Here is a 22432-nt window from a genome sequence, read left to right as displayed (position 1 = left end):
TTGATGAAACTGTCAGCTCCAATCACAAAAGATTACAGCATTTGCTTCATTCTTTTTCCTCCTCTCGGCATACGTCGGTCAAGGTGCATGTGAATTAGCTCTTACATATAGCGGGCTGTGCAACAGATTCTTGTTCGTGTTAGGAATCCGACAAGCCTCACTTTTCAAAGAGAAAACTGTTCCACATGAGGTGCATGCCAAAGAGGTCACTGATTAAAACATACATTGTGAATGTGTTTCTCAGAAGGATGTTTTGTGCTCCAAAAGAGCAGGAAATAAGATTTATGGGTGATTGGCGTTAATTGTTTGTTTATAAATGCCTCTTAAATGTCTTTTTAAATCTAGAGCGCAGTTTGCATGTTATGAACTTGATCTTACAATATTAACATTTGCTTTTGTCATGTCAGTCAAAAGCAAATATGCTTCTGAATGTTGAATAGTCATTCCCTATAAAACCAATAGTCTTCATTTCATTGCTTGATTTATACCTTACAGAAATGTTGAACTAGTGCTGTGTTTTGTCCATTATGCAATGACTGGAAAAGCTCATAGACTTGGTTGCAAGTGTGTGAAGACAATATTTGATTTTGTGTCATATTTGAATTATTTTTGGCACGGTTAAAGCCTTTTTCAAACAAAATGTGTCTCCACGAGTGCCGCTCTTTAGACCTGTGTGTTAGTCTTGAAAATGTGGAGATTGAGTTGACGTCTGCATGAAGGCAATCAAAACAAACAAAAAAAATGCATCAGAATTATTGTTTTGTGACAGTGAATTGTCATAAAACATGAAAAAGTCATTTGACTATTTTGTTTATTTTGATAACATTGCCATTCATAACGTTTGGTTTTTGATAAATGAGCTATCCATTTTTTACACGCTTTTTGCAAATTATCAACCATGTTTTGCAGCTTGTACTAATTGTTTTGAAAAATGCACTAGCAATTGTACAAATGTCTAAAAGTGATGTGAGGAATGTATAAAAACGATTGAGAAAAACTGTAACAGTTAATATTGATACAAATATTTAAAAATAGTTAATTACAATGGTACTAAAGAATGTTATTGATAGATGGATGGAGCAATCTTGATTAAAGTCTACATTTTATGCCTGCCCCCTCTGCAGAGGAGAACTAACAAAGACTGATGATGGATGATGTCTGTTGGGACAAAAGGGTTTCTCTGAAATCTGCAGTACCTCAGCTCACCGCTGGGCGGCAACATGTAGTCCAGTCTCTCATTGGTCACAATCACCGCACTAACCAATCACGACGTTTTTGCGTGTGGACCGTTATTTCCGGTCGGCTCCAATGCAGGAATCTTTTCCCTTTTGATACTTATTATTTATTTTAAAGAAAACTAAAAACCTCGAGGTAATTGAAGACTTTGAAAAATGAATAGAATATTCGGACGCGGAAAGCCCAAAGCGCCTCCTCCGAACCTGTCGGACTGCATTAGCACTGTGAGTATTGTCAGCATCAGAGGTATTGTTGTTGTTTATGACTGCTTTATGTGGCCAACGACGGTGTTACTTAGCTAACACGGCCACAGAAATGCTGTCAATACTGGGCTAATTACCTCACAGGTTACTGTTAATTATTCCCGCTGACATATAACACAAACAAAGCATCTGCTCTTTTACACCCGAACTTGCTGTGTCGGATATGGACGAATGGATGTGTTTGGTAGCCTCAATTATTTGAAAAGCCTGTACATCACTGTTACCTCTAATGCACACACACTCACAAAGGCAGGTCATTTTAAACACAGGATGCTGGAAATCATTACCTTCAATTGATCCCATCCTCTTTTAGGTAGATGCCAGGTCAGAGTCCATTGAAAAGAAAATAGGCAGGCTCGATGCCGAGCTGCTGAAGTACAAAGATCAGCTGAAAAAGATGAGAGATGGGCCCTCAAAGGTATGGGAAGGATGTGCTGAAATTATTCTTCTGAATGAAGGAAAACGATTGTTGATGTTTGTATTTAATCCTGAATGCAGAATATGGTGAAGCAGAAGGCCATGAGAGTCCTAAAGCAGAAGAGAATGTGAGTATACTCAGACTGACACATTGGATCTACTTCTCTGATGCAAATGAATATTTACAACAACTTCATTGACTATATTTAAGGTTCTCAAAATGTTGTACCTGGGAATCATAGGATAGTCATAAGAAACTCTTATAATTTGTGAGGTGAAAACAAATGACAGATTAAAGTGAGTTAGGAACAAGAGCTAGCCGCTGTTTAAAGGTGGGTTTTGACAACAGGAGGCATTCTTTTTCCATTTAACCATTTCCAGGTTAAACTATCTGGTTAAAACCAAGTTACTAAGCCAGTTTGCTTCAGAAAAAGGTCCTGGTAGGTAGGTAGTAGTACTCAGGAACTCTAGGATGGAGTTCTGCGGCAGCAGACGGCCTTTAGGATTGGCCAGCTTTTCATCATTTTAACCTTCAGAATTCAGTCATTTCAGCTTAAACTTGTCTACAATTTGTGCTTTTTGTAATCTTGAGTAATGTTCAGTTTTAAGTCAGACTGCTTAACCAGTAATCCCCCCAACACACCAAATAAACTGCTTACATGCCTGCTGTTCTTTGCACAGATCTCCATATTCTTGTACATATTACATATTTGTACCAAAAAGAAAAACACAATTTCTACACCTGCATCTACAGGGTCTACATTTACTTTTTATTCAAGTGTTAGCACACTGCAATTTCCCCCATTGGAGGGCAATTAAAGGATTGTTTTATTTTATTATATTCCAAACAAATTATTATTATTTTTTAATTCCAAATAGGCGTATAATATTATTATATTTTTCCTTAGGGCATGTTGCTCAGGCTTTAAAAATTTAACTAATTTCACATTTATTTATGCAGGTTACCCTCACTGAGATTCACAACCTCAGTTTGAAGAGGCACTTTTTAATAAATCTACACGTCAACTTATATAACACCAACGAGAAGACGAGTAGCAAAAGCAACAACAGACGTCCATTGAACCTCGTCTTTAAATTGCTGTTTAAAATGTTACATTTTCAAAGTGTTGCTGTAGGGAGTTTCAGTATTTGAGAAGCTGCTTTTGCTTAAATCTGAATGTGACAGATGAAATGGATAAAAAGTCCTTAGGAGAACAAATTGCGACTGTTTGCGGGATGTAAAACTTGACAAGTAGGATGTTTACAGTATAAGTTTATTTAAATGTGAAAACATGGTCAGGGGATGGATGCAATGTCTGAAACTTTTCTACTGTTTTTTTTCTCTCAGGTATGAAGGTCAAAGGGAGCAGCTGGCCCAGCAGTCATTCAATATGGAGCAAGCTAACTACACAATCCAGACTTTGAAGGACACAAAAACTACAGTAAGCGACTAAAATCTTGTATATATATATATTTTAAAAAAACTATCAGGATTAGGGAAGTCCAGATCTGATATTACATGAAAGGTACAATAAAAAATGAAAATACAGGCCTTGATTACACCTAAAAACATTTAATTACTACTACATTGTGTCTCACTTAACTGTTACCAGTGACATAAAAGATCCTATCTCTGGTTTAATTGATCAACAGATAGTCGAACAAATCTTTAAAAGAAAAAGGAAAAAAAAAATGTTGTCCTGCGCCATAAAGTTTGTGCTCTTGTTTTGGACGTTGTAAAATTTAACAACTGGTGTTTCAGCTGCTTTCTGCTCAGTGTAATCGCTACCTTGGTTGTCATCCATGCTGCAGGATCTAAACATATTGGTTTAATTTTCTTTTGATTTTACAAATGTTAGTTTTTCATCTTTTTTTTTGGCAGCAGTCCTTTGGAAATTGCTCACCAAATTGCTTTAAATCCCATTGTATTTAAAACAAGTTGGGCTAGATTAAGAATTAGAGAAATATTTGGAGGTGAGTTCAGTGAATGATAAAACATCAAAGAAGTGGCTCACATTGAAAACATATGAAGACATCAGAAATGAAAGTGTCTTGACAGAGAGCCACCTTTGTGACTTTAAAACACCAGAGCAGAACCTGCAACTAAATCTCCAGGCATCTAATCCTGTTTTGTTCTACAGTCCAACGATCACAGGACGCAGATTTGTCTTGACCCGTCTTCTTCTCGACAAGTCCGATTATAGTGGCAGCGACTAAATATACATTCTCCTGCCTGTTTTCTCTCCCCAGGTGGAGGCGATGAAGATCGGTGCAAAGGAAATGAAAAAAGCTTACAAGGACGTCAAGCTTGATCAGATTGATGTATGTTTGGGACACCCTCTTTTTCTCCTGTCCTTTGATTGATTCTGTTACACAGAAGGCTGCCAACTACCAGATGGAACATTATTATCTTTAATACACCAGCAAATAATTTGGGGATTTTTAGGAAGCAGTAATAAGAAAACTAGCAGGCTGGCATGGTTAAATGAACAAGAGGAAGGTCATTTTTACGTTACCACACTAAATTGTGGGTCAGCAAATTGAAAAGGAATGAAGATTTCATTCATTTCATTCAGAGCTTAACCTCTGATTCGAAATGTTTGAAAAATGTACTGTTTAATTTTATGACATTATGGGAAAACAGTGTTGATATGACAAATGAAAATACTTTGTACACCCTTGTTTTGCCAGTATATGATTTTACCATCCTGCTCATAAACATAACACAAGCCTGTGTTCACATCTTCACCACAAGTCTGTGTCTTTCTGCCCTACTTTTTTCTCCAAAGTGCTGTGCGCTTTTTAAAGAAAGCAACAGAGTGCTAAGAAACAGAAAACCCAGCTGGCAGAACAGATCCTGCTTGAAACAAGTTATCAGAAAGCAGATGGGAAAACACACAGCTGGAGAGCTCAGCACTTTAAAAAGATGGGAGCAGCGGTCAAAGTGGAAATTATTTTTTACAACTTTATGACTGTCATTTTTTTCTCAGAATGGTTTGAAATTATTCGCAGTACTTCTTTTTACTTAAAAACACAAAAGTGTGTTAAATGTAATTAAGAATTTCAGCAGCACGCAGTGATGCACGGAAAGCTAAGTAAAACTTTAAGAGCAGGTGAAATTTTAATGGACGGGGTGTTGCATTAAAAACAGGGATAGAGCTAATTGGAAGTCGCTTCTGTTTCTCATATAACTTTAACTTATTGTTTGTTTCATGTGAAATGTGTTTCTTCGGACTCGCAGGATTTACAAGACCAGCTGGAAGACATGATGGAGGAAGCCAGTGAGGTGCAGGAGTCCCTGAGCCGCAGCTACTGCACCCCAGACATCGACGAGGAGGATCTCGAAGCAGGTTGGGCGTAAAAACGTTAAAGGTTTTCTTCATATTTTGGGCGAATGGGTATTTCACAATGACTGATCACAGTTAATGAGATTGAAAGCATCAACAGCAGATTTCTAATTACGTCGCAACAAGCGGTGAGAGAAAACAATATCCTGTAAATCAGTCATGTCTGCCGGCCTCACTGACAGCAAAAGAAATGAGGCGCGCTAAGCGGGACAGGCTGCGTTGAAAATGAACCGATGAAATGACTTGTGAATTGGACTGGAAATGATGATTACGGCTTCCTTAGTTTTCCAAGAATAAGCATGGATTTGGAACTGTTTCAGAGCTGGACGCCCTGGGGGATGAGCTGCTGCTGGACGATGACACCTCCTATTTGGACGAAGCGTCGGCCGCTCCGTCTATCCCAGAAGGAATTCCCAGCGACAGCAAGACAAACAAGGTAGCGGTCCAGACATCACCTCTACCGGCGGATCCAGTGTGACGTTTAAGCCTCACAGTGCAGTATCCTCTCCACTTTTTGAACCTTTCTGCTTTTTTTTTTTTTTATCACATTACAGCCACAAATTTCAATGTTACTTTAATGGATTTTATGTTTTAAACTAACACAAAGTATATGCTAAAGTGGGAGGAAAAAGATGTATGCTTTATATATATTTTTTTTTTTTCTAGTAGAAATATGAGTAAGTTTTCCCACAAATCCACACAGTGGTCTGCTTACATTATTTTGTCCAGGATATAAATGTAGTAGTTGAGGTGTGTACTCTTTTTTTTTTTTTTTAATGTCTCAGTTTAGTAAGATGTGTCTTTTAGGCAATTTTCTGTAAAATAAATGAATTATACTCTTATAGAAAACTCTCTGTTTCTCTTTCAGGACGGGGTTTTGGTGGATGAGTTTGGCCTTCCTCAGATTCCTGCCTCGTAAACAAAGATGACGTGAAGACGACTGCACTTCAACTGAAAACACTTTTCTATGTAGAGTAACGTTTATACATGCAAACCCGTTGGATCTGAACACACTACTGCTTTGAAGCTGCCCTGGTGTTGGATTGTGTACGGTTACTACTACCATGTTAGCATGTGGCCTTTTAAAAAAAAACGTTCGACCTGTTGTCCTCACCGACGTTTTTGGTTTTGTTCATGACTTTTGTTATTAACTTATTTGCATATTTATTAGCTTTGTGTTTCGGTCAAGTCCTTACTGTTTTGTTTGAGTTCTGCAAGGTGGAGCTGATTCCCTCGCTCTACTTGTTTAAAATATCTGCAGGGGTACTTGAAACGTGCAAAATAAATGATGTCTTTTATCTTAGCATTTTCTTTGTAATTTATTGATATTAACGGTTTTGTTTTTTTTCTCTGTAGGTGTTTGTCTCTTCTTTATTAGGTACAGTCTTCCTGCTGAACTACCCTTCAACTTATTTACCAAGTAATACAATGTAGAAATACAATGAAAAATTAAAAATAAGTGTTGAAACCAATGTTAAGATAGCATTCATAAATATGCTTTTGCACTAATATGATCAGCATATGATTACTGATCATGTCCTGCAAAACCTGTCTCCTTCTTTTGAATAATTTTGCGACCTATAGCTATACCGCATGAATGCATTCTGTTTGTGCAAGCTACTGCAAAACCTTTGGAAAGAATATTTGGACTTCTCAAGGGAAAAAAAAAAAAAGATACACTTTTGTAGAAGCACTGTTACATCCTGGAACATTTTATTCTAGTGTTGGAGATTACAAAATCAATGGAAAGCTAATGACAAAGCAAACTTTTGGAGGAAAAAAATTTAAGCATTTATTATGTTCTGTAAAGGTTTCTTCTTTTGCAGAAGATTGCAGAATGTTTTAATTTGATTCATATTTTGCAGAGATCCAGAGTTACTTTTACATAATCTGCAAAAAATACATATAAATAGCTCAAACTAAATAAATATGTAATATGCCTTTTGCAAGGCTCAGTATTTTAGGTTAAAAAACAAAATGTTTAGAGCAGTCTGCTTAAAAACACCACAGAGGAAAAAGAACAAAGGGTAGTAAAACAACCATTTTGTGACTGCTCAGTTTTGACAATTTATCAATATCTAAATTTGACATTTAATAGTTTTTCTCAGCCTTTGATCAAGTAGTAGAGTATTTAATGGCAAAGTTGTTCCAACCAAATTTTGATTTAATTCCCTGAAAAGTGCGACTCTGGTGGGACTCGAACCCACAACCTTTGAATCTCTTCACTAGAGCTTTGCTAGAAGTCCAATGCGCTATCCATTGCGCCACAGAGCCAGTTAGAGAAAGCTCGTCAGATCTCCCGGGTGATCGCACATGTCATATTTTTGGCATATTTATAAATATATCTGACAAGAATAAAACCTTATGATTATTATTTTTCTAAGAGTTAGTTTAACAATGCATGTACTTTTATACAGAAATATTTTTATAAAGATATATGATTAAATAAATAAGTGTTTCCGGTATTCACCGGAAATGTTCGCAGTTAGCTACAGTTAGCTGCATTAGCATTGTATGTAAGGACGGAAGCTGGAACGCAACAATGTCAGCGCAAACAATTACTGTGACTGTGGCATACGGTAAAACTCTTCTACATTATAACGTTAAGTTTGTCATTGAATGATTGTTTGTTTTTTAAGTGTAGTTGGGTGCCAGGTGATGCTAAGCTGTTGTATCTCATTACAATTCATATTTGAATGGGGTTATCACATTTCAAACATTTGAAATCGTAAAGAAGACAGATCCAGTAAATTGGTTAGTTTCAACTAAATTAATTACAGCTAGGGCTTGATTGAAATCGGTGTTTCATATTTATTTTTGTTCTGAACTGCATTATTATTTTAACAGTTATGTATGTTTTAAATAACTCCCTATTAATCTGACATGTTTTGAATACATTTTGTCACGTGATGCTGTACAAAACAATCTTAATCGAGCATCATAGACGTGATTTATTTATTTTTTTCGCTGATGTTTATGCTAGCAGTGTTATTTAAAAAGTAAAGGGGATAACACCATGCAATTTCGAAGGATTTGAGTTCAGCAAAATATGCTTTCTACCTCATGTTTGCTATAATTTATCCATCTTTCTCAGGCTAGCATTTAAAACAATCACACAATGAAGGAATGCATTTTTAAATACTAGTGTAGCTTATCCTCATTGCTAAGAAAAATCTAAATTAAAAATAACACGTAAAAATAATGTTTTTAAATAGTAACTTTTTGTACTATTATTATTAATTTGTAATTACTTAAAGTCTCTCATGAATCAAAAATAATCAAAAACAAAACAAAGTTATTTATTATGATTGACAACAATAACTTCCAATTCAAAATCTCAACTTACTGATGAAACAATGATCACACTTTTAGGTAGTGGTGCCAATATTTTCTTAAATTCAGTTTTATTTTCCTTTTCAGGATCAACTAAACACAGCATCACACTAACAAGTCAAGAGGATGGAACAGGACCCACTGTTAAAGACTTATCAGACGCTCTTAATGAAGCTACTGGTGTCCCACCGGCCTCACAGAAGCTCATTTTCAAAGGTAAGATGTTATTGAACTCACAAGTGAACTTGAATTTTCTGTTTGATCTCTAACACCAAATCTTGCAGGAAAGTCTCTGAAGGACATGGAAGTGAGTCTCTCCAGCTGTGGAGTGAAAGAGGGCTGCAAACTCATGATGATTGGAAAGCGGGTGAGGACTTTGCGTGTGCCATGTCTAGTGTCTGATGCTGTGTAAATACGGAGATACTCACTGTTATCTGCAAACAGAACAGCCCAGAGGAAGAGGCAGAACTAAAGAAGCTGAAAGAAATTGAAAAGTCTGTGGAGCAGACAGCTAAAAAGCTGGAGATGGTAGACGGGGAATTAACTGGATTAAAGAACGTAAGCAATCAGTTACAGCATGGTAACTATTGTTTATTAGTCGTTGTTGTTCATGACGTGTCTTTCAGTCTGTTGTCAACATCAATAGTTCTTTGCTCTTTCTTTCTTTAGGGCTTTCTCGCAAAAGACCTCCAGGCTGAAGCGCTCAGTAAACTAGATCACAGAGTAAAAATAGCAGCTGAGCAGTTCATGAAAATCCTGGAGCAGATAGATGCCATGGTAATCTGTTCTGCTATTTTGTATTCATGTGGTGGTTTTTTTAGTGTTATTATTTTGACTTGTCTGACCTAACATTACCATCTTCTCTTTTAAGGCCATCCCAGAAAATTTTACCGACTGCAGAACAAAGAAGAAGAGTCTTGTGAAAACAGTGCAGGTTAGTCTATATGCATTTTTTTTTCCTAAAAGGTACATTCATGTTTTATTGAAAACTGTCTTGATTAAACCAATAACTACAAATCATTGTATATTTCTAGGATTTTCTGGCTCAGTGCGACAGGATCGAGGCTTGTATATCAGACCACCTATCAAAGATCCAGTCTAAAAACCTGGCTCTGGCAGAGTAATCAACTCTCCTATGTTGTGCGCTTTAAGTTGCTCTATGAGCAAAGCAAAGGTCTCAGAGTGCTTCAAGTAAGAAGCAGATCCTACTTTATTTATTGTGAAGAGGGTGCTGTAGGGACAAACAATCAATCATTTGAAAACATGGGCTGTTGGTTATCAAGATCGGTGTCTGAATACATACTGGATCTCCGCAGTGTGCATACTTTCTACCATAACGCTCCAGTCTTTTTTTTTTTTAAGGTTTTATTGGCTCTAGTGGCCTTTATTTGATAGTAAATTGACAGGAAAGAGGATAATGAGAAAAGGGGAAGACATGCACCAAAGGTCACCAGGCCGGGAATCGAACCTGCAACGGCCACGTCGAGGACTAAGGCCTCCATATGTGGGTTGTGCTTAACCCCTGCGCCACCACAGTACCCTGACAGTCCAGTCTTGTTCAAGATCAAGGTCGATTCTACAGGGGTTTGCACTCATTCTGTAACAGCAAAGCCATCTGTGGTTTATATCCATTTTTCAAGCGTTAGATGTTTACTTGAGGTCAGGGACACATTTATGTTGAGTTCCTTCATCCTCTGTCCCTACTACTTCTTGAAATCAAGAGGGCAAAAAGTAGTCTTGGGCTCAAATATTTTTTTCAGAATCAACTTTCCAAAGTTCTCAGCCCTGTTTTGTCAAATTTTTAAAATTCTTTCGTATAAGTTTTAGCAATTGAACATAGAATATTTTCCATTTTGTCTTTTTACGCCATTGGTCCAGACTTGAAAGATACCAAAATGAATGTGTCTACTTTTTCAGATTGTGTAGGAACCTAATCATCGCAGTAGGAAATGTTAAGAACACTGAACCTGGATGCAGCTGTCATTAATGTAGTTGTATTGAATATTGTCGAAGTTGGGTGCTTACATGTTAAATACTCCAATCGTCACGTAAATGAGATATGTCGTCATTGGACACAAGAACAGACAAATGAAGGCAAATGATCCCAGGTCTTATCATGGCTGGTACTTTTAAAGTTAGAGAAATTTTCTCAGAAACCTTCCTATATCTGCAGGTTAGTTATGTCCATTCACTCTAATGTAGGTGCATATATAAAGTAATCTCTGTATGCATGGAAGTGTTGTTTTTTTTGTTAGTACAAAAAGGAGAATACTTAAATTTGGACTTTTTAAAGCAATTGTTACTAAACTTTTAGAACTTTTCTTAAGTATACAAACTTATTTGGGGTTTCGACTGTAGGTTTTAAACATGTAAGCCTGCTGCTTGATGCACCAAAAAGGAAAACATTGAAACTACAACCACTGTCAACAACACTGCCCACTATGGACAGGATTACTTCTACATTTGTACATGCATTGTTATTCCACATAAAGAAATCCCGAGTCACCTGCAGTTCCGGTCAAATTTATTGTCTCCTTTTGTAGAATGGAAAGACAAGTCGTAAGCATCTGCCTTTGTTTTGAAATAAAATGTTTTGAAAAATCATCAGAGATTCCGTCACTGGTCCCAGAACACAATTTAATGTCAAAACATCCCTACGAAAAACACAAGTTATTTAGTCTTAAGTAAACACCTCGTGTCAGTTTGTTTCCAGCTTTCTCCGTGAGGGTCCTTTCCTACATAATTGGACCCTGAAATGTTGTCAAAGATGTGCAAAATGAGCTCTGAAATAAAGATTAGAAGGGGACCCAGAGGTCCAGGAAGCAGCTTAAACAAATGACCCTCAACAGGCTATTCCACAGAGAAGATTTTTCATGAGCCAAACTAAGGATATAGCTGATGTAAATAAAATATTAACCCGTTTCAAAATGCAAATGGAGTACAGCATGAACCTCAACAGGGCACATCCCCCGTCACTAATCGTCCTTGTCCTTGGCGCCATGTTTTAAAATACGTGTGAAAGCTACATAGTTGAAGTTGCCCTTCTTGTCAATCGGCGCCTCGCGGAAGAGCTCGTCCACTTCTTCGTCGGTGAACCTGTCGCCCATGGTGGTGAGCAGCTCCCGCAGGTACTCCTCCTGGATCACACCTGAGAGGAGAAAAAGGCTTGAAATGCTATTGATTCCCTCGCCTTGTAGACAGGGAAGCGAAAATGCGGCTCGGTGAAAGTTCCATCATACCTGTGCCCTCTTCATCGAAGCAGGCGAACGCGTTGCGGATCACGTCCTCTGGGTCAGTGCCGTTCAGCTTTTCTCCAAACATGGTCAGAAACATGGTGAAGTTAATCGGGCCGGGGGCTTCATTCATCATGGCCTCCAGGTACTCATCAGTAGGATTTTTACCTGGAAAATGCCAAACAAAACAAAAGGTTATTGTTGCTCTGCTTGAGTCCCATATTTAAACTTTAATGGCTTTACAAGATGAAATAGTACATCATGTTTTTAAATCCTTTTTTTTTATTATTCTCATGTTGGAAAATGCCTTTATAAAGAGTTTTATTGTTGATCAACTGAACATGAATATCTGTGATTACACATATCACCTAATGAGGCGAGCATGTCGTGGAGATCTTCTTTGTCAATAAATCCGTCTCTGTTTTGGTCGATCATGTTAAAAGCCTCTTTGAACTCCTGGATCTGAGACTGATCAAACATGGCAAACACATTGGAGGTGGCCCGCTGGGGACGCTTCTTGGTGTTCTTCCCCTTGGCCCTTTTACTCGACATGTTGCTGTCTGGTGGCTCCCCCTCTACCTGTAATGGAAACGACGCTGAAGCTGTCAGCCTGGGCTGGGCAACAATACGAGATTATTTAGCTCAATTAGCTACCTCTAGATGACAAATACTATGGGATTATTATTTATGAAGTAATAAGTCACAAAAAGTTTTGCTTTGTAAAAATACTTTTTACAGAGCTGACAAGCTGGACTTTATAGTAATTGCAAGAATCCACACCTTTTCCAGACTTCTTAGTCCACGTTTTGTCTTTTTCAAAGTATAACGCAAAGGTTCAAAATGGATGGAAGAACATAGAAAAACAAAATGACAAGATGGGTAAACAGAAAAAAAAAAGGACAGATACATGGGCAAACCAAAGGAGTAGATTGATGGATGGGTGATGGACAGCTGAACAGATGAATGGTGACTGAGAGAAGGATGGTCAGATCTGGAAAACTACGGACAGTTGGATAAGAAAAAAGTTTGGAAACGTTTCATATTCTGTTTACTTTATCGAGATCTCGCTGAAAGCATATAGGGTGTTGTTTACTTGACTGTTACAATTTCCCATCAAAACTATAAGACCCTACATCCTGTTTTAATTAATTTCAGGGTGAAACTGGAGGTGAAGGCAACCGTTAAACCGCATTCAAAGGACGTAGGAAATTTAATAACCAATTTGAAATACATTATCTTGCAGAACCTCTTCATAACCACATATTGACGTAAATGTTTTTGCAAAAATGTTTCTATTTTTTCAGATATAATATAAACAAATTTATGTAAGTTATTTGTGTTGTTATTAAAGATCAGAACATATTATGCTAGCGCTACTGTGCCCAACCTAAAATATATCACATAAACCAAGTCTTTAATTCTGGAGTTACATATACTGACACTTCTCTGCAATAATCCATGTACAACCCAGTACGTTTTCCGTATATAACACAATTTAATCAAAACATGTTATTAGCCATCTCCTCTGACCTACATAACAGTTAGCTTCAGAATAGCAGCTATAACGAATTCAAAGAGGAAAATATACTGCTTGTTCTCAAATCCAATATGTTTCGTGAGCGTTCTTTGGACGGAAAATGATTGACCCACCTTAGAAGAAATGTAAAATGTGTAGAAAAATAGCTGTACACAAAGCTATCAGCACATCCCACAGTCAGAGCGGAGCAGAGCTGGAAAGAACCAACTATCTATCTGGAATGTTCCATTCATTCCGAATCGTCCCTATTACTTTCGGTTAACATCAGAAAATAAAAATGTAACAAATAAATGATTATCTATAGTGGTAGAAGGGAATGCCTTTTCTGAAGTTAACAAAGTAGAGCCATGATAAAGTGTTTCGTCATTTTCCCTAAAAATAATGTTTAGCATTACTATTTTCCACCACTAGGTGGCAGCAATGATATGTGTTTCTAGTAAACTTGTTTTAAGCAGTCATACATTTTAGAGATCTTCACACATCCAAGTCAAAGTAGAAATATACATTTTTGTGATCCAAATGTATGATTCAACATAGCTTAACGTTTACTAACAGTAAGCATGATAAACATGACCAAAAAGGTAGTCATAGATTAAGACCAGTGAACAAATGGTCTTGTGTCTATCATTGGAATGTGATTGTGAAGTTTCACATGATTGTGCTTCAGGCACAGCACTGGAGGTGTTTTAAACATGTCTCTGAAGTACAGTGGAACAGCTGAGGGGCAGGCACTGAGGCTCCTGTGGCCCTTCTCATGGTCTAAATTTAAAGCTGCCCTCACCTTAAAAGGTCCTGACGGTGTCTTGCGCTTTCTGCCGAGTGGCAGCCTTATTTTTGCCCAGTGGACTGCTGTCCTGTCCACTGACCCTCACCCTACTGCTTTTGCTGGATCTGAGCTTGCTTGTTTGGAATAAAACACCTTTTCTTCTTGTTGTGGACTGGTAAATTGCTGTTGGTGGTAAGTAAAGGCTTGTATCTTCTTTTTAAGTTCCATCAACTTCATTAAATTATAGTTTGTCTTGTTTGTGTCTGTAAATTTCCAACACTTGCAATAGGCCTTGTTTTTGTGTCATGAGTTTTCCATTTTATATTAATAACAGGTTAATTGATCTTTAAGAACATGTTAATTGACTTTTTTAAAATTATGCCCCTCTCTAACAAAGTCTTGTTTGTTTAGAATCATATTTCGAATTGCATGACTTTGATTCACAATAACATAATTATAACCTAAGCTGCTGTTCTGCTTATAGTTCAGTTTAAACAGGTATCACTGTGAACAAACCTTACATGCATTTTTTTTTCAATCCGTCAAGCCATCCATTAGTTACTTATTCGTTACTAACCAGTTATTGTGACCATGAAACAAAGGAGCCTGGGATCATTTGTCTCCAGTTTGTTCTCGCTTATCCTGAAACTCTGCACTAAGAAACACTGTACAAAATACTTTCCTGACAATGTTATTACTTGTGTCTCTAGTGGTATTTTGCAGGGGGGGTTTTGGACATTGTTGTAGCTCACTTTATGTTTGTGTGTCTTATACTGTGCGTAATGTTATGCTGTCATATTTGACAGCTTGTCCTAACAGATTTGATTCATTCTTCACACTTTTTATGGCGTTATGCCTAACTTTGAGCATTTTTTCTCAGAATGTTTGCATATTATCTTTCTTACTTTCTTTTTTTCAGCTTATCTTTTTTGATAGTTTACTCAGCAGGAACAACCACTTGCTAGACCGGTGGGTACCCCTACCTACTAAATGGCACATGGGCCTGAACTCTGTAAAGCTATTCGGTAATCTGTCCATGATTTCATTATGCACTTTACCAAGACCTCTTGGTAAAAATGTATACATTACATCAAACATGATAACTGAATAGCTTATAACCATAAAGGAGAGAAATATCACAGTATTTGTGTTATTTATCTTCCTCTTCTGGAGGTTTTTTGAATTAAACTACCACAAAATAAAAATAGTGAATGTTGAAAACTTCTGCTGCAGTTCATTTATAACCTGCTGCTTCATTTAACACAGTAGAGGTAGATCCTGGGCAGAGCTAACCCTTCAGCTGTTAAAACATAACCATTCATAACCCCGACTTAGAGAAAGAAAACATATATTTTTTATCAGTCACTAATTCCCTAAACCATCCTTCCTAATTCCTAATGATCATGCTCTGCTTTTCCCTAACCTCCAGCTCAGAAATCAGATTATCGTAATAACAGTGAGATTGATTTGCAGAGCGGGTAAAGTAGAGGGCAGCCATTGTAAGTTGGCGGAGCGGCCCCTTGGGATGTCAGGATCAGTGCAAGTGACTCAGAAGCAGCAGCAGAAGCTGCAGCTGCATCAACAGCTGGAGGAGAAGCAGCACTATGAGAGCAGCTATTACCTGAGCACCAGGTCGTCTGTTAGCAAGCAGGCCTTCTCAACTCGCAAGACCAGCAGCCATCGGTAAGAGGCCCAAAGTGATATAGTCTCTAAATAACAGCAAGTTTGAGGTGCAGAAAGAACACGTCATTTTTTCTAACTCCGAGTTCTTTCTTATTTATTTATTTTTTTTAAAAACAGTGTTTTCCTCCTTAAAGCCAGGTCAGAATATTATTTTAGGTTTAAGCAAATAGTTTTTTGTTTTTTTGTTTTTTAGCAGGATTCACTATTTCAACATTTACAATCCAAAGGTATGAAGACATATTGTTGAGAGTTGTTTTTCCATATATCATCATATCTAAAAACTCGTTATTCATTCTTTTAGTTGGGCTAGTTGCAATTCTGTCATCGTCATAGTTTTGAAACTCTCGTCTTAACAACTCAAAAAAGTTATGTTCATGTTGTTTACTAAACTTCAAGACCTAAATTGGATTACCGTAATTTACTGTGTTGTAATTAAGTTTCCATTCAGATTAAAAAGCATCTTTCGATGTTTTTTTAAAACGTTTCTTTGTCTTTTGAGAAAAAGCCAAAGGTTTTAAAAGGCCAACTTGAAAATGCTCGACACTCCAAACATAATCGCTGTTGTTATCAGTACTGCAGTTCTCAGATACGCTGGAAACATTAAATCATCTTTCAGGCAACATCATAATTGTTTTAATTCTAGGCATTTTAAGACATTAAGACATCATTATGCAAAGTCATTGGATTTCAAATGCCTGACCACATTACCAGAGATTGGTACACCCATCCATCCATCCGGCCGTCCATTTTCTTACACCCTTGTCCCTAGTGGGGTGAGGAGGGTGCTGGTGCCTGTCACCCTGTCCAGGGTGGTACATTGGTACAGGAGATTGGTACATTGGTACATATAATGACACCATTGTGCCACAAGCACTCACCTTGTAACACAGGGGAAGATTTTGTTTGTTGTCTGTTTTAAGCTTAGTGGGGCTCATGTACATGTCGGACATGTTGCTTTCTAAACGAGGTCAAGGAAAGAATTTCAGCTGTAGCCGAGAGCTGCCAGCTATATTCATAGACAGCCGAGCTATTTCTGAACACCTCGACATGAAGCGCTGCCTTCAGGCCAACTGTAAATACGCTGTATGAAAGACTGGAAATTTTCCCAAACCCCCATTAAAGGTTAGCTCTGTTGTAAATAATACCACTGCAGCTGTACGGTACCGGCTGTATGTGCACTTGTGCTTCTAGAACTGTATTCTGTTTCAAATTTTCTTTAGGGCGAAAATATTTCTCCCAATAGAATTAATGTGACTGAGTGGAACATAATTTCTTCTTAGACTTTAAGAACTGAAACTCTCATTTAAAACTAAAAACTTTTGATGCCCCTGACTGCCCATTCAGAGCACCTGGTGAGTCAGCAGTGGAAATAACTTCTTAACGCACTCACTTCAGATGTTTTCCTGCGACTTGCATCCAGCATACTGCGTGACCATGATCCCGTAAGTCCGAAACAGATATCCAACTCTGCATTGAGCCACCTAGAGAGAGAGGAAGGCATATTTTAAGTGAAAGCAAGGCTTTAAAGTGGACCTTTACACCACGCTTCATATCCGCTAGTTTTTGTTCCATTTATAAACCCCGCGAAGAAAAAGAAAGTCTGAGAGGTAAATGAGTCAGAGAGTAGTATCGCGTCAGGGTCTGGAGGGTGGAAGTAAATGCAACATCTTTTCTGAGTAGGACTGGAGAATTGGTTTTAGATGGCTTTATGTAACAAACATGTTTATTTAAGGAGGTATACATAAGGTCAATGAGCAAGTGGAGTTATTTCAGAGATGCACTGCAGCTTTTCTCTCTCTCTCTCTCTCTCTCTTTTCTTTTTTGGATGATTGTGTTTATTTATTTATTTATTTTTTTACAAACAAATGTGTCAGCTGGCGGTTTAAAAAGTGGAACTTACATCACAGTCAGTGATGGCTCTTCCACAAATGTTGCCCTGGGCAGGTCGCTCCTTTAGTCCCCCAACCCCCCACAAAACCAAACACATAATTTATTACCTGACAATTCATTCTTGTCAAGGAAAAAGTATTTATTAGACGTTAGAAACATTAAGAATGAACAAGTATTCCTAGTATTGCTTTATATAGACAGATAAATATATTAGCTAGACGGATTTCAACAATACATTTTGGAAAACTGAATGTCTTCTGTTACACGCAGAGTTTTGGGGATTTTTAAAGCATCTACAAAGCTTAATTCAGATATGTGCAGATTCTTTATATCATACTTTTCAAACTTGTTCAGATGCAAAAGTCCTTTTTGTCTTATGGTGTCCCCACTCATGGTGTGCACCCCTGAACAGAACGCCACGTTCCTCATATCAAAACCAATCAGAGCTTTTGAAAAAAATTCTAGCAGTACTTCATAAGTTGATTTAATATTTCAGTTCTTTTTTTGGTAAACTATCAACTTTCTCTTCAAGTCTTTCATAAAGAGACAAGAATATATTTCAGTATTTGTTGTGAAATGTAATATTTCTCACTTAGATTTTTTTTAATCAATCTACAACTGTTGACTACCTTACTTCTGTCTAATGGTGAATAATTTATACTTTCCAAACAGCTTGGCTTAGGGATTTAGCTAAATGAATGTGCAGGATTTTATTAGGATAATTTCTGCAAAGACTTTTTTTTTCCTTTTTTTACAAACGTTTCCATCCTGTGTGTTTGCAACCAGTGTGGGACAGACACAAAATACACAACCTTAGATCTTGTTTTTGGACATTGATATAGGTCAATTGAATCATAAAAAAAACACAGCAGCAAGCTTTGAATTCAAAGAAAATGTCTTGTCCTTTATTTGAAGTCAGACTTCTCCACCTTTATACAGCAGCTTATTGACAAACTGATTTTAATTTGGATGTCATCTCCTGCCTCTAAGCCTGAAGACCTCTGTGAAGACAGACAAGGGGCAGCAGGTGGTTAAACTGAGCCCGCTACCCAAAAGAGCCAAGCGTACCTACCTGGCCATGGACAAGGACAAAGAAGTAATAGGCTACGTCATTCCTGTGTTTAGAGCAAAGTGAGTGCAAGGAATCCGGTGCTGATTTTATTAAACGCCAAATGCGTTTTGAAGTTTTTTGTTTTTTTTTGCTTTCACATCCTGGTGGTTTTGGTTTTCTTTAGCCATGACGTCGTTCGGGGACTGATGGAGGCTCAGGAGGATGATGTTACAGAGGAGGGCATTAACTATGTGGCAATGAGGAACCTGTTTGTCAGGGAGGCCAGGGACGCCATGGAGGTAAAAGTTGAGAAGAAAACAAGATCAAAGCATGTGAGGGAATCGGCGGAGCGCATGGAATTTGACAGAGCGGTAAGTCCTGTTTGTTCTGTTTTCAATTAACTGGGACTCACAAAGCCAATTCTTACTTACTCTTTCCGTCCCAACATGGGATCCCCATCGTGGTGAAGTTGGAGGAGTGGTCAGAGTTTCGTAAGAAAATGCACCCAGATAGGCTGACGCACCCTCCAGAGTTTATTGTCAAGCCCCGTGGACAGACTGTGTGGGAGGGCAAAACAGTCAGGCTGCACTGCACCGTGGCCGGATGGCCAAAACCAAGGATTGCCTGGTAAGTTACAGTTCAAGTTTAATAACATTATTATTACAAGAGGCTGATGACAACAATCAGCTATCATGTGGAAATTCAAAGGAAACAATTGCCTTTTTATTCCTCAAGAACCACAGCATAAAAACTGTACACATAAATTTCATGTCAGAAAGATAAACTACTAAAGTTCATGAAAATCTTAATGCTGCTTTGAAGGTATAAGAACAATGTGCTGATCGACGCCAAGGCCCATCCTGAGAAGTACACAGCCGAAAGCACTTACAACATGCACTCCCTGGAGATCAAGAAGTAGGTAATCATTCACCTCACACTCTGCATTGATTCAGCTCCAATCAATCACCCGTTATGCAAATAATCCACATCTTCAACCTCCTGCTTTGTCAAATGTAAACAGACTGCTCATTTCTTACATTTTATTTTTAGTTGCGATTTCTTGGACACTGCTCAGTATTATGCCTCCGCTCTCAATGTGAAAGGGGAAGCTTCCTCTGCAGCTACTGTTGTTGTCAAAAGTAGGTAGCTGTTTTCTTTTACATGTAGTTCTACCTTTCTTAGCTGCAGCTAATGACTCCTGGAATTAAAGATATAAGATGAAATCTATAATTGCATCATTTGCTACAGTTCCAAGCATCATCACCAGATTGGGGCTATAAGTGCCACAATAACCCTGTTCTCCATTTTTTTCTTTTTTTGTGGCAGATGGATGTGCCTTATTTCAACAAAGCAATTAGAGCATGAAGTTATTTGGGACCAAATAACATATTAGACTCTCATAAGCAAAGATCCTAATAAAATAGTATCAGTAGTTTTGTCACAAATGGCAAAATAAACAATAACACACCCTGTTTTTGTACAGCCTAGCATTAGCACTGTAGCAGTTAGTCAACTGTAGCACTGTTTCTGTTATTCATTGTGTCTAAATGCAAACCCATACTTTTTGTCATATTTGTATGACAACCTATTTTGTAGTTACCTACCTATTATGTAAGTAGATAATAATAGGCAGATAAAACAAAGTGTAATTTTTGTCTTTTGTAAACTTTGTCTTGCTAATGATGCCATAAAAATATGTGCTTCCACCATAAAGATCTCTGAGTAACAACATATACTCATGGTTTGGCTATTCAAACACAATTGAGCAAATACATAAGCTTGAAAGTTCTTGTAGCTAAGCTTACTTATATGTGGACATCCTCACCTGAAGTGCTGGAAGCTAATTTGCTGCATGGACAGCCAGTTATAAGAGCATTTTTCTCAGAAATCAAATAATGTTAAATGGCCAGTTGTCAAGAAAACAATGAGAGTGTAAATTAATTTTTGTGAGTTTAGTTTGTTATAATATACTGCAAGAATTGTTGTCACACAAAATTATAGATCTGAATTTCTTCACAGGGTTCCAAGATACGGAAGAAGGTCCATTTGATCCCAAACCACGTAAGACAATTTTATATGTAATATTTGCCCGTTTGCTTTAAAAAAAAAAAGACTTTAAATTATCATTTTTACTGTAAAATGCATACAATGATAACAAGCTTCTACATGTATGTGTCTTCAGCTCTATAGAGTATAATTTGTATTTTACAATCATTGACCACTAATAGTGGAAGAAAACATAGGACATAATTTAAAAAAAATAATATTTGATAGTATCTATTCTCTGTTTTCAGATGGTTTTTGCCCTGAGCATGGGGTTACTTTTCATACAAGCATTATTGACAAATTTGAAGTGGCCTTCGGTCGTGAGGGGGAAACACTGAGTCTGGGCTGCACTGTCATCATTTTTCCTACTGTGAAAAAGTACCAGCCTGAAGTTGTGTGGTACAGAAACTGTAAGTTAGAAAATTAAATGCAAGTAACTTTTTGTCTTTGTTGTAAAGCAAAGCGTAATAGTCCTTTACTTTTGCTTTTTACTTGTCAGCTGTGCCTTTGAAGCCCTCCAAGTGGGTCCACACACACTGGTCCGGAGAACGCGCCACTCTCACTCTTACCCACCTTAACAAGGAAGATGAGGGCATGTACACCTTGCGCGTCAACACAAAATCCGGCTTTGACTCCTACTCAGCCTATGTGTTTGTCAGAGGTAAAGTGCCCAAATTTATTGCCTGGAAATGTTATGGCAAAATAATAGTTCGGCCTTTGAACGGAGATAATTTTGTGAGGGTTGCTAACATAAGAAACGACTGTCACACTCAGACTCAAGCAATAGAGATGTGGCAGAACAAGTTGGTTTCTTTCTGGTCATTCTTGTCACTAAGTCGGTTTAATTACAGAAAGTGTAGATACAATGAGCGATCCCTGATAATTTTCAAAACTTCTCACATAGTTTAGTTTTTTGAATACTTTCTTAGACCATAATGCGTTGCATCTCAGCTAGTTACAGTGAAGCCATACTAACTGTAAGTCAGGCAATGAAACCTGAGTGCATACTGAAGATCCACCTAATTTAGAAACACCACAAGTACGAGTGGATCCGTTGACATGGTTGTGCGTTTCTCGCTTTACCAGATGCTGATGTGGAGCTGGAGGGGGTTCCCGTGGCCCCCCTGGATGTGCGTTGTCACGATGCCAACAAGGACTATGTGGTGGTAACCTGGAAACAGCCAGCAGTGGAGGGCAGCAGCCCCATCCTCGGATACTACATTGACAGGTTGCTTAGCTTCAGTGTATTTTACTGGAAATATATGGGGAAAAACAGACTCAATAATTAAAATTAATTCTGCATTTAGAACACACAAGAAACTTGGTCATACTTTTTGTATTTATATTGAAATAAACACAAAGTATTATATTGGCATTTGTCCAAATTTCTTTGATTTATAACTGTTTACTTCTTCCAGTTGTTCTGTTATCATAGCAATGTAAAAAAAAAAAATATCTGACTCCACACATTTAAATGTTTCCAATTATGACTGAAATTTAAATATCAAAAACACCTGAAATGGAACAGTGGGGCACCTTCCTAGGACTAACATGCCAACTGTCATGTTGGGTTTTAATCGTCTGACCCACATTCAAGAACGCCCACAGATCAACGGAGATCAGTAAAATT

General features: G+C 37.7%; 4 protein-coding genes and 1 non-coding gene across 8 annotated transcripts in view; 3 read left to right on the top strand and 2 right to left on the bottom strand.

Moving 5' to 3' along the window:
* The first annotated feature begins 1391 nt into the window (after positions 1–1391).
* Positions 1392–6566, top strand: chmp5a (charged multivesicular body protein 5a). Its single transcript, XM_007548539.2, has 8 exons — positions 1392–1460; positions 1813–1917; positions 1998–2044; positions 3265–3358; positions 4167–4238; positions 5158–5266; positions 5584–5699; positions 6132–6566. Exons 1-8 carry the CDS (start codon positions 1392–1394, stop codon positions 6180–6182), a joined length of 663 nt encoding a protein of 220 aa, XP_007548601.1. The 3' UTR covers positions 6183–6566.
* Positions 6567–7445: 879 nt separating this feature from the next.
* On the bottom strand, positions 7446–7537 carry trnar-ucu (transfer RNA arginine (anticodon UCU)). Its single transcript is given in 2 exon segments — positions 7446–7481; positions 7501–7537. It is a non-coding gene; the product is annotated as a tRNA-Arg (tRNA).
* A 198-nt stretch (positions 7538–7735) lies between these two features.
* On the top strand, positions 7736–9986 carry bag1 (BCL2 associated athanogene 1). Its single transcript, XM_007548538.2, has 7 exons — positions 7736–7842; positions 8684–8812; positions 8881–8963; positions 9041–9154; positions 9266–9373; positions 9468–9530; positions 9631–9986. Exons 1-7 carry the CDS (start codon positions 7806–7808, stop codon positions 9718–9720), a joined length of 624 nt encoding a protein of 207 aa, XP_007548600.1. The 5' UTR covers positions 7736–7805; the 3' UTR covers positions 9721–9986.
* A 1078-nt stretch (positions 9987–11064) lies between these two features.
* Positions 11065–13726, bottom strand: myl12.2 (myosin, light chain 12, genome duplicate 2). 2 transcript variants are annotated; one of them, XM_016669802.1, is made up of 5 exons: positions 13480–13726; positions 12747–12828; positions 12198–12408; positions 11836–11997; positions 11065–11744 (listed from the first exon to the last, which is right to left on the bottom strand). In XM_016669802.1, the coding sequence occupies exons 3-5, from the start codon at positions 12379–12381 to the stop codon at positions 11572–11574; spliced, it is 519 nt and encodes a 172-aa protein (XP_016525288.1). In that variant the 5' UTR covers positions 12382–12408; positions 12747–12828; positions 13480–13726; the 3' UTR covers positions 11065–11571. The 2 variants fall into 2 exon arrangements, with proteins under 2 accessions (XP_016525288.1, XP_007548599.1); XM_007548537.2 differs by lacking the exon at positions 12747–12828 and having other exon boundaries at positions 13480–13725.
* A 466-nt stretch (positions 13727–14192) lies between these two features.
* The window catches only part of myom1a (myomesin 1a (skelemin)), a 21658-nt gene continuing 13418 nt past the window's right edge, over positions 14193–22432 (top strand). The window contains exons 1-11 of one of the 3 annotated variants that reach the window (XM_007548533.2): positions 14193–14324; positions 15606–15815; positions 18696–18836; positions 18941–19127; positions 19226–19383; positions 19579–19671; positions 19807–19895; positions 20776–20817; positions 21051–21212; positions 21302–21463; positions 21889–22030. In XM_007548533.2, the coding sequence (XP_007548595.1) occupies positions 15658–15815; positions 18696–18836; positions 18941–19127; positions 19226–19383; positions 19579–19671; positions 19807–19895; positions 20776–20817; positions 21051–21212; positions 21302–21463; positions 21889–22030 (1334 nt within the window). In that variant the 5' untranslated portion in view covers positions 14193–14324; positions 15606–15657. The remainder of the gene's footprint in view (positions 14325–15605; positions 15816–18695; positions 18837–18940; positions 19128–19225; positions 19384–19578; positions 19672–19806; positions 19896–20775; positions 20818–21050; positions 21213–21301; positions 21464–21888; positions 22031–22432) is intronic. The other 2 variants (XM_016669660.1, XM_007548536.2) reach the window with 2 other exon arrangements.

Source organism: Poecilia formosa, unplaced genomic scaffold (genome assembly GCF_000485575.1).
Source record: "Poecilia formosa unplaced genomic scaffold, Poecilia_formosa-5.1.2 Scaffold27, whole genome shotgun sequence".
Taxonomy (NCBI): Eukaryota; Metazoa; Chordata; class Actinopteri; order Cyprinodontiformes; family Poeciliidae; genus Poecilia; species Poecilia formosa.
This window is presented reverse-complemented; position numbering and strand designations above follow the sequence as displayed.